At 40.2% G+C, this 12489-nt stretch overlaps 1 protein-coding gene across 1 annotated transcript; it reads left to right on the top strand.

Moving 5' to 3' along the window:
* Nucleotides 1-11690, top strand: OTOR (otoraplin). Its single transcript, XM_075266538.1, has 4 exons — nt 1-178; nt 804-946; nt 5826-5936; nt 11555-11690. Exons 1-4 carry the CDS (start codon nt 55-57, stop codon nt 11576-11578), a joined length of 402 nt encoding a protein of 133 aa, XP_075122639.1. The 5' UTR covers nt 1-54; the 3' UTR covers nt 11579-11690.
* The last annotated feature ends 799 nt before the right edge of the window (nt 11691-12489 follow it).

The following is a 12489-nucleotide window of genomic DNA, read 5'->3' on the forward strand; positions in this document are numbered from 1 at the left end:
CCGTATTTACTTCTAAGACATCGACTGAGATCTAGGGAGGAAATATTGGAAGAAATGTCTCTGGTTGTTTATTTTGTGGTCATATTCTTATGTCTTGGATTTATAGATCAAGAGGCAAATGGAGCTTTCATGCAGAAGTTGGCAAAGAAGAAACTTTGCGCTGACGATGAATGTGTTTGTAAGTCTGCCAGGAACATAAATTTTCATGTATTTTTTAAAAAATTATGTTACTGGGGCTTTCTATTCTCCGAGATCGGTAATCTCTTGATAAATGTTCTTTATTTTATTACTAGACCTTTTTTTATTTTGACTGCATTAATATTGGATATTTCTGATTTCCCATTTTGAACGTGAATGTCGCTGAGATTATTTCTTTCCCCGTTCCGAGCACAAAATAAAAATATAACGTTATAAGGTTACACTTGCAATATCTCGTAATGTCATCCTGTCTTGGTCTTCGTACTAAGATTAACATATGGCGTGTATGTGTAGTGTGCCCACGTCCCTATGTCTACAGAATCAGACTAAGATCCTTTGCAATTTTACGACTTTTCCTTTATTTAAAGTCCATGAATTATTTAACTTTGTGTTTTTTCATAGCGTGTACTAAAGATATTGCTATTGCCAGGGGGATTTTTGACTTTAGCCTTGTTTCCTCTGCTCAAATACAGATTTATGCACATACCGAAGGAGGAACAAGATCTGAATATTAATCAAGTCAAAACAAACTTTTTGCCCAGTTTTCAGGCCATGGAAATTTTGCTGAAATTCTCTGAAAACTCCTTATTTCTTCTGTCTCTTAGATGCTATATCCCTTGGGAAGGCTTTGGATGATTATAACGCTCCCGACTGCAGATTTATCAACATCAAGAGAGGCGAGGTGGTCTTCGTCTATACCAAACTAGTAAAGGAGGATGACGATTCCGGAGAGTTTTGGTCTGGAAGTGTAAGATTGGATACTTTGTAGAATACGTAAAGACACTATAGATTTTAAAGGGGTTTTCCCATGAACGTAAATATATTTAAATTTGTAGACAATGACAAGTTAAACATTTTTGCAAATATAAATAATTAAAAAATTTACAGAGTTTTTAAAGATTTTCTCCACTTACGTTAATGGTGAAAAATGGGTGCCGGCATACGTGCGTATCACATTGAAAGCAATAGGTAAAAAAGCCTCCCATTGATTTCAATGGGGAGCACGCGTATGTCGGCACCCATTCAAGTCAATGGGACCTGTTTTAACACCGCTCACTCTGAACGATTTTATGTTCAGAATGAGCGGAGCGTTTACTCCGTGTGAAGGATCCCTTATTGTGTTCGGATTATCAAGCAGGGACACTACATATATGAGAAGATAACCCAGACACAGTAAGGACACCATGGCTGGTTATCAGGAGGACACTACATGCATGAGAAGATAACCCGACGACAATAAGGACATCATGGCTGGTTATCAGGAGGGATACAACATGTGTGAGAAGATAACCTGACCACAATAAGGACATCATGACTGGTTATCAGGGGGACACGACATGTGTGAGAAGATAACCCGACCACAATAAGGACATCATGGCTGGTTATCAGGAGGGATACCACATGTGTGAGAAGATAACCTGACCACAATAAGGACATTATGGCTGGTTATCAGGAGGACACTACATGTAGGAGAAGATAACCCGACCACAATACGGACATCATGGCTGGGTTTCTGACAAGTCCCAGACCATAGACAGTTCCTGCATTCATGGTGTTAGGATTGTGCAGTAATTGTGGCCATGATATGGGCGTCGCTGTCTGTTCCTCTGCACAATCCAGGGTTGCAGGGGTTAATCTGCCTTGCAACAGCCGGGCGTGGTCGACTGGTTGATCTACATGTGTGTCGACCAATGGACGCTCGGATTGGGCAGCTGGGCTATGTGCTGGTGACCGCCCCTTGCCTATATAAGGGGGCTGGTCTGGACACCCGGCGCTCTAAGATCAAACGCAAATCTGAATCTATGTGTGTGGTGCTTGGGTCCAGCCTGTAAATACTCAGTGGCCCTAGTTAGAATAATCCCCAGAGACAGCAATGCCATTTGTAGTTGGGCAGCATGCTGCCTGGTGTGTGTGTGAGTGTGTCAGTCAGTATTCACACTGACCAGTTGTTAGGCTGTAGCTGCATTGGGGGTTGGGTGGCTGGAAGCACACAGGGTTTGTTGGTCTCTGGCTAGTCCAGGAGTGCTGGCTAGCCAGTTAATTTTTGCGGCTGCTCTGACTGCACAGGACTCTGTGAACGGTAATAGAGCACGCCTGGTCCTTTTATTTTGCTGGCAGTGACAATAACTGTTGACAGCGTTCACACCAGGTTGCTTAGCAGTCAGTAGCCCAGAGGGCTCCGTAGGGTTTAGTTTTTGTTTGTTTTTAATAAACCCTGCTGACCATAACACATGGTCATACCTATTGGTAACCTATGAAGACACCACTGTCACCACTAAGATGGTTAGAGGAAATCTTTAAAATGCTGTAAAATGTTTATTATTTGTTTAACTTTTAATTGTCTGCAAATTTAAATATAATTAAGTTTATAACAACACTCCCTTTAACAAAAGGATGTAATATATGCATGGATTTCTCCGTCATCATTTTTTTTTTACTATCAGTATGTCTTTGGAGTGTGGGAAGAAATCCAACGCAAACAAAGGGAGAACATGCAAACTCCATGCAGATGTTGTCCTTGGCAGGATTTGAACCCAGGACTCCATTGCTGCAGTGCTAACCATTGAGCAACCATGCTGCCCTTCCACTGTCATTAGATCACGTGATAGCTAGTCCCAGCTATGCTATATTGTAATAAAGGTTGCTGAAGCAGCTTTCTTATTACATTGTGGCTTTCGGCTGTTCTAAGGCTCTATTCACACTATGTGGAATTAATCAAAGTTTGCGCCACTTTGTCCTTTTTCAGCTGCACATGCCATTTTTTTTTAAAGATAGAAAAGTGGAGCAGGGGGGATTGACTGCTCTAAAGAAATCTACAGAAAACAGGAATTCGCAGCATATTATTTGGTTTAGTAGCCAGAACAGCTTTTTTCAATACATATAAAAATCTAAATTTTTGAAAAATCTCACCAAAAATTCTTTAAAATATGTTTCATATGATTAAAACATTTTCTGTAGACACATTCCTATTACAGTATATATTCAAAACTTCTGTCTGGAGTTTTACTATTTTACTAATAAGTCTGGGTTCACACTAGCACCTGCTTTCTGTTCAAGGTTCCATCCACAAACCAACTTAAAAAATGCAGAGAGAAAAGTCCTGCTAGTCCTCTACACCTTTATGGGCTGGACTCCATTATAGTCTATAGTGTTTTTAAGCGGGGTTTTTTCTTTTCTTTGGGTCCCCAAGTGCTGTTGGGCTCCTAGCATACGTTTTCAACAACTTTTTTAGTTTCATATTCTCTATAAGGGGCTCTCCCACTATAACACGTTATCCACCACTGGGACGTCCTCCAGTTATCATTAATGGAGTGATGGTCACTTATGGGCACTGCTACTCCTACATTCATTCAAATGGGTAGATTGGAACCTCCATTTTTGTGATAGTTGGTGGTCCTAGCTGTTGGACCCCCAACTATTAGAGTATGTATGACCTGTTAAAGAGAATAGGTTATAAGTTCTTATGGTGGGGTTAGAACTTTTCATTTTTTCTCTACTTTAGTATATCTGATGGCTTCAAAACATTAGTTCATAATTGGTGGAATTTGCATTCACATTATATATGCCAATATGAACAACAAATATATTATTTTCCTCTTCTGCAACTACCACTGATGCAGGGGTGTAACTTGAGGGGGTGATGAGGGTGCAGTCGCATCGGGGCCCAGGAGTCTTAGGGGGCCAATAATCACTGATATCAGTATTGATTATTGGTAGGGGGCCCATAAGCCAAGGAGTCCCACAGATTACCCTAACCACACTAAGGTGGATTAAACTCCTTAGCACCTATAACCATCACTATCAAGAATTCGCTATAGGGATGAGGTAGTGGGCCCCAGACAAAAGATTGCAGGGTGAGGTAGGGGGCCCACAAGACTTTAGTTACGCCCTTGCACTGATGATCTTAGTTTTGAAGGTTGATTGACAAAGGATCTCTCAGAAAAGAGTTTTACTGTATAGTAATACCCAACTTTTGTATTTTACTCATCAAACCCCACCCAAACCATTTTCCATATATTGGGTGGAGATAGCCATGAATTTAAAAACCCCCCACCAAAGGTAGAAAATATTTTATATATTTTATATGTATGTTTTGGGATTTTTCTGTCTTCTTCAGATTTAAGATGCAACATCCATGCAATAGGCGATCAAGCTTGTATTAGAGGATGCCAATGTTAGAATATTTACAGTAGATGCAGCCAATATATAGATGATGATTCACATTGGAGCTACGGAGTATTGATGAGGAGACTATCAGCAGTTGTGACCCCTCAAAACTTCTGACAGTACCGTGTAGATGATGGAGAGAGCAGTGTAAACAAATCTTTGATGGTCATGCTGGTGGAATGGCCGACAAATCAAAGTTTAATCCATTGTTGAGCACTGCACCATAGTGCACCACAAAGGCCCCTGAGGAGCACCACAGAGGTGGATTTATTAGATGAGTAAAGGTTTTTTTTAATTATTTTATAGAATTTCCACCTTGGTCAAACTTTTAACGATTTTGGAAAACCCATTCAAAATGGTATTCCCTGCTGGACATTTATGGTTATATTTAAAGGATATGTCATAAAAGCCCAGGGATCCGCTTCTGTCTTAAGAACTGGAATCCCTGACCTCTGTCTCACTGCAAAGGTTAAAGGAAAGATGCCCACGCATGTCTTGGGAGTTCAGAAATTAATCAAGACTGTCTGCTCAAGAACTCTGTAGACCATTTCTTTGGTAATGATATAATGTTGGTCTGGAGGTGACAATACACATTTCAAGCTGCCACCAGGCCTACCCTTAGTGGCAATGACAACATGATGATGCATAGAAAGTAAGATATTTCCTGCAACATTGTGTGCCTACTGGGCATTACCTGTGGGCATGGTGATGATTAAAGATGAGCGAACAGTAAAATGTCCGAGGTTCGATATTCGTTTTGAGTAGCCCCTCAATATTCAACTACTCAAATCGAATATCGAACCCTATTATAGTCTATGGGGGGAAAATGCTCGTTTCAGGGGTAGGCAACATTCGATCAAATTATACTTACCAAGTCCACGAGTGAGGGTCGGGCTGGATCCTCCGAGAAGTTTTCTCCGTGCAGCGTCCCCGCGGCATCTTCCAGCTCTGAATTCACTCTGCCAGGCATCGGGCCTGGGCAGAGCCGACTGCGCATGTCCGCACTACAAGCGGGCATGCGCAGTCTCTCTGCCCAGGCCCGATGCCTGGCAGAGTGAATGAAGAGCCGGAAGGTGCCGCGGGGAAGCTGCACGGAGAAGACTTCTAAAGGTAGGAGAAGAACCAACGTTGATTGGCTGACTGTATAGCATTCAGCCAATCAATACTGGTTCTGCATCGAACTTTTACATTCGAATAGCGAGTGGTACTCGATCGAGTACGAGTATTTCGAATACCGTAGTATTCGATCGAATGCCTACTCGATCGAGTACTACTCGCTCATCTCTAGTGATGATCATGATTTTCCCTTCTTGGTACCACTTGAGGTCCATCTGGTCAGTTGGTAAATGGTTAGTAAGATTTTTTTGTCTTATAAGGAGGAGCAGTAAGTGTTTGATGTTTTTATGTAATTGATAAGAACTTGTGTTACTTAGATTGTTCTCTTATCTCATCTCTGACAGGTTTACAGTGAGCAGTACAGGGATCAGATAGGTCTCATTGGTTATTTTCCAAGTAGTCTCATTACCGAATTGACTGTCTACCAAGATACTCTACAAGAATTTCCGACAACAGTAAGTTATACCGGGGTCTTTTGCTCATACATGACCAAACCTGAGAGTTGTCTACAATTTCTAATTGTTTTCTGCGTCCTTAAAAACTTGAGCTTAAACCAATACCTGAATTTTGTTCCATAGACTTAGCATTTGTGTTTTTATCATATTAATGACATTTGAAGCTAATAAAGTATCCCATAACATAAAACATTATCCACCAAGAAATGGCTAATCCCGGGACTGGGCCAATTTCCCTGGTTCAGGACCAGACACGTTTTCAGGATTCTTCGTACGTTAGGGTTTTAATGGCTATCTTTTTTCATCGATAAATAGGGTTTTACTTTAATGTTGTTTTTATTTTTCCATATTTTTGTTTTAATATCCGAAAAAATGTACAAAATGTAGGGGGATGTGCTTGGTTCCCAGATTTGTCATGTTTTTTTTTTTTTTTTTTTTTTTTAAAGTGCTACTAAAAATGTTAAATCCTTTTCCTTCTGTTATTGTCATTTTTGTAGGTGACACTTATTGTTGTGTCACTAGGCTTCCTGCTTCTGCCGCTGCATGATTTTGTGCAGCTACTTACAATGCAAGGACATATTGGTACATCCTTGCAGGGTCAAGAGTGGACCACCCAACATATGTACATTATAGATTATATATACAGTATAACAGTCATTGACATCACACTATAAAAAGAGCCTAAAACTGACTAGGGCATCAGTATTCGTACTTCCCCTCTTTCCCTATACAAGTACCATCTTAGAGAGTGCAAGTGTTCTCAATAGTCTACTAGACACCTCTGGCATCTCCTTTTAGAACAAAGAATTGGAGATGTTAAAATCTAATATGCCTGACCCTAATATCCCCCAACATACCACTGACCCCATTGAATCTGGTGGGTTTAGTCATACTGTACCTCCTCATGCTTCCAATTTTATGGAAAGAAATTACATTTTTAATTGGATACCATATTACATAAGTCATCTGCCACAAATCCCACCTAGAAGGGTTCCACTGTGTTTCAACTTCAGTCTCTGATGACCGGATAATCTCTCTATATTTTTGAGCTATGTCTTAGTGGACCTGCAGTGATGGGTGTTCAGACATCACCATCACATACGTATAAGGATAGGCTTTGTCTAGGCACTCTTTAAAGAAGACCTTCCAGGTCCTCCAGCACATGCGGTTTTATATACTGCTCCCATTCCCCATTATGTGCCCCTAGTGAAGAGCTATCGGTGCCATTAATGTAGCTCTTCAGTGTCAGAAGGGCGTTTCTGATAGTGTATGAGGAACGCCCCTCCTGACAGTAGCGTCCACAGTGCTGTACTATGAGAGGGGGCATTCCTCACCTCTCAGCATCATGGCTGGGTGGTAAGGAACAACCCCTCTCACAGTACAGCGCTATGGACTCTACTGTCAGGAGGGGCATTCCTCATATACTATTAGAAACGCCCTTCTGACACTGAAGAGCTACAGTAATGGCACCGATAGCTCTTCACTAGAGGCACATAACGGGAAAGCCGATAGTGCGCTGAATTCAGCGCACTGTCGGTTTTCTAGTGGTGTATAAAACCGCATGTGCCTGAGGACCTGAAAGATCTTCCTTAAGTGAGTCTAACACCAACCCGCAGCCCCACAGATGGATAGGTTAGGGCCATTTGAATCAAACTGTATTTTCCCCCTTTGACAGTGCCCCTGTTGCTGAGATATCTCTATTTTTATCAATATGCAAATTAATATTTGGAGCAATAAAACATTGCCATTGCTCTAAAGAAGTACGTGGCCACACCCTCATTGCTCCAAAGAACAATTTCCATATTGACAAAGATTGTAATATCTCGGCAGTGGAGACACCAATTCACAAGGGGAAAACACTAACCTAACCTATCTGCAGGGCTGGGTTCTGGTAACAAACTCTGTATAAGGTAAGTCTATGGGGCACATGAGTCAGTCTACTCATCATATATGTTTTTACTTTATAAAGTGGAATTCTGATGTTTTTTTATTAGGTTTTCTAAAAAGGGATATTAGACTATGACTATGGAGTGGACTATGTATGTGATGTATATGGCAGTGATGCCTCATAGCAAACGTCTTACATCATTTACACAAACTAATCAATATCTAAAATAAATGTTTAGAAAATAATTGTCATAAAACCGTCAAATCCAATCGCTTTTGTCTCAACAACCTTCGCCGTAAAGGCAAACCGCTCAACAGATTGAAAAGCGACAAAATGAACAGTTGTTTATTCTGTTTTTATATTGCACACGTGGAAATGAAGCAGCATTTGGCAGCTTTACTTACATCTCTAACTTCTAGACAGATGGATATCCGAATGTACGTACAATAATGTTTTATGTATTTCTCCATACTCCCCCAAGGAATTTATATCTTTATTGAAGAACTGGTTACACAAACACAAGGACTGTGTGTGATTTACGCAGATGACTCTTTACTTACCTGCCTGCTTAAACCTGTACAAAGCCCATAAATAAATTCTCTTTAATATACATTTTTAGGCTGCTATTTTATTACTCGGTAATTTTTTATAGTATATGTTTGCTTTACCTCTAAGACGAGAGTGGAGAAACTATTTTACCTTTGACCACTTTGAGAAAACTTTCTTCACACGGTATTTCTGTCTTGGCATGATATAATTGAGATAGATGTCTTCTTATCTTGACGTTATAAAGTCTGGTTACGAAGGCTCAGCCTTTCCTTAGCATAGCTCAAAACGTGAATATATTATTATTTATTTTCAATGTTCATGTATTCTTTAGTGCAGAACACTCAGGAGCATAACACGAGTCTAATAGGGCATGTTTTGGATCTGGGCAGCCTTCTGCCCCTATGAGCGTGAAGCTCGTAAGATATTCAGGTCTCAAATTAATATCTGTATATAAAGAATGTAGATCCACATAAAGAATGTAAATTGTGATATAGTTACAAAGTAGATGAGGTTGGATGAAGACATCAGTCCATCGAGTCCAACCTATAACCCTACAATCCCTGCAGTGTTGATCCAGAGGAAGGAAAAACCCCATGAGGCTTATGATGGAACATATATTGAATTAAGTGGTAAACAAGACTATCTCAAACAAACAAGTATAAGTTTTATATTTTGGATTCTCCAAAGTAACTCCCTTTTGCTTTGATGGCAGCTTTCAACACTCTTGACATTCTTCCAATGGTTTTCCAAAAGCGTTGAGGGATTCCCTGAGGTGCTGAGCACTTATTGACTGCTTCACTCTGTGGTCCAACTCATCCTAAACCATCTCAATTGGGTTTAGGTTGGATGACTGTAGAGCCGTGTCACCTGACAAAGCCCTCCATCACTCTTCTTCTTGGTCACATAGCCCTTACATATCCAGAAGTTGTGCTTAGGGTCAGAAACCATCATCTCATCTTTTCTGTGTTTCACAGACATGGTGATTGGAACTCCAATTGTGACTCATCAGACCAAAGTAGAGATTTCCACTGATCTAAGGTCCATTTCTTAAGTTTCTTACCCAAGCAATACTCTTGTTTGTTGCAGTTATTCAACCCTAAAGACCGTATTCTCACAATCCCCTGTGATCTTGAGATGGGTCTAGTACTTGGTCTCTCTGAAGCATTTGTGAAGGATCTAATCTGAGATGCTGCTACCGTGTTTCCCTGAAAATAGGAAGTACCCCGAAAGTAAGGCATGGCAGACATTTTGCTGCCTTGCCTAATATAAGGCGCTCCCCCGAAAGTAAGACGTAGTGAATAAAAATGAATGGAAGTAGCCGGCAAGCGGGGGGTTAATCGGTGTGCCGGCAGACATCCAGCGCTAATGCCTCCGGTCGGTGCCCACACCGTGGGCATTAACCCTTCTGGCGCCGGTGATCACCGGCACCTGGAGCATGCTCCAGGGCCGACGTTACGTTGGCATGACAGCCGGGAGTCTTGTAAAGGCTCCCTGACCTGTCTGCAGTGCTTTTCTTTTGCAAGCTGCTCTATGCAGCCTGCAAAAGAAATGACGATTTTTTTGCAATGCAATGCAATTGCAAAAGTCTGATCACTAATGCAATGCATTGCATTAGTGATCAGACCTTTGCAATTGCATTGCAAAAAATCGTCATTTCTTTTGAAGGCAGGTTGCCTATCTGTAATGTATTACAGGGGGTTAATAAATGCAAAAAAAGAAAAAAATATATATATTTATAAAAAAAAATAAAAGTATTAAAAATTCAAATCAACCCATTTCCCTAGAACACATATAAAAGTATGTAAATACTGTGAAACACATACCGTACATGTTAGGTATCCCTGTGTCCAAAATCGCCTGCTCTACAAATCTGTACAGTATTTAATAAATGTTCATTTTTATATTTAGCAATATATGTGAATTCTTCTTTGAAAAAAATAAGACACCCCCTGAAAATAAGACATGGTGCATCTTTGGGAGCAAAAATTAATATAAGACACCGTCTTATTTTCGGGGAAACAAGGTAATTTGGTGTTTCTTAAGATGGTAACTCTAATGAACTTCTCGGCATGAGGATAACTCTTAGTTTTCCTTTGCTCGGGCAGTCGTCATGAGATCCAGGTTCATCATAGTATTTGATGGGTTTCATGATTGAACTTGAGGAAACCTTCAAAGTACTTGAAATTTTCTGAATTGACTGAACTTTTTGTCTTGAACTAATGATGGACTGTAATTTATCTTTATTTTGTTGAGTGGTTCTTACAATAATGTAAATTAGAACAGTAGTTACCTTGTACTGTACTGTGTACTATCCTATCTTTGGACTACACAACTGATGGTCGCTGGGAGAATGCCAAGCGCATGCAAAGATGTCATCAAAGCCAAAGAAGGCTACTGTATAGAATCTAAGTATAAAATATATTCTGGTCTGTTTAACACTTTGTTTTGTTTACTATTTAATTCCATATGTGTTTCTTCAATATGAATCTGCAATGTAGAAATTCAGTAGAGATTCAGTCTGTTACTCTAATCCATGGTGCCTGCATATTGGACTTCATTTTGTAAAGGGGTTGCCCAGGGGTTTACTCACTTTTACTGTAGATTTTTTTTTATACTGGACCTGGAAGTTCTGGACTGGTTCTGATTCTGGGTCGTATGATCAGTACCAGCTCTTGGCCACCAGGTCACTCCACCTTCTCCCTTTTCTCCTGTTCTCACAGGTAACTTTACTATAGTCTAGTACAGGGGTAGGGAACCTTCGGCTCTCCAGCTGCTGTGAAACTACAACTCCCAGCATGCTCCATTCACTTCCATGGGAGTTCCAAGAACAGCAGAACCAGTATGCATGCTGGGAGTTGTAGTTTTGCAACAGCTGAAGAGCCGTACATTCCCTACCCCTGGTCTAGTACTATAGCACAGGTAACTAGTAGTGAAAATGGGAGAGGAGGGTATAGGCGGAGTGACCCTGGGCCACGCGAGTGTTCTAATCACATGACTCAAGATCGGAGTCAGCCTGGAACCTCTATGAATAAATCCTTGGAAGAAGTAAGTATAGTAAAACTCCATGGACAACCCCTTTAATGTGACAGGTTCCCTTTATCCATGCTTATACTAAAAACCATCAATCATGACCGGAACTTACTGCACATGTTGACATTTAATGTTCTTATCTTTTCTACAGGCTATCGATTTCTTCTGTGATTGAGACAGACAGGACGCGTGAAAACCTATAACACTACTGCATTAATACATCCAAAATATATAGCATGCATTTAGATGTCTTTGCTGTTTTTCTTTGCTCCTCGTCTTAAGTACTGTAAAAATTCATTGTATGATACATTTAGAAAACAACATGTTAAAGCTGAAATATGTTATGTCATGGTATATTCAATGCCATATTAATACAGCTGGAAACTATATACTACTTTTATAGAATCCGTGTCCTCGACTTTTACTGACTTGCAGGCAGCGTCAGTGTTCTTTACCGTGGGACATTCCTTTATGTTTGTACCATTATTTCTATTGGATGCCTTCTACCCTTCAAGCACAAGCTTGTTTTGCATTCTGAACATTTGTTCCAAGCCAAAAGGTCAGACAATACCTGGTAGCTATTGCTGTATGTTACCGATGGATTACGTTGTGTTTGTATATGTGATTTCTAAGTGTCTATAGCTTTTGTACTTTTTGAATGAATTTGTCATTTATTGTCATCTTTTATTTCTTTCTAAGGCTGCATGATGTCAATAAATGAATGCATACTTTATTTTATCACATGATATTGTATATCTAGAAAGTTACATTTCAGCATGAGCCACATAACCTACATGGCATATGGGCTGCCAGTTTGGATTGTTGTTTCTACAGTTCTGCTCTAAGAGAATTTTATTTCATCTGGGCAAAGAATCAACAAGTTGGAAACATAATGTCGGACAGCCAAGCCACAATGACTCCAGTCTTCGCCACCATTTGTGTTATTTGGAAGCTAAATTTTATTATGTTGGGCATTTAGTGTCAATTTTATCAAGTGACCAGTGGCATAACTAAAGTCTTGTGGCACCTGGTGTAAACTTTTGTCCGGGCCCCCTACCCTCTTCTTAGAGAGAATTCTTGATAGTT

Source organism: Leptodactylus fuscus, chromosome 3 (assembly GCF_031893055.1).
Source record: "Leptodactylus fuscus isolate aLepFus1 chromosome 3, aLepFus1.hap2, whole genome shotgun sequence".
NCBI lineage: Eukaryota > Metazoa > Chordata > Amphibia > Anura > Leptodactylidae > Leptodactylus > Leptodactylus fuscus.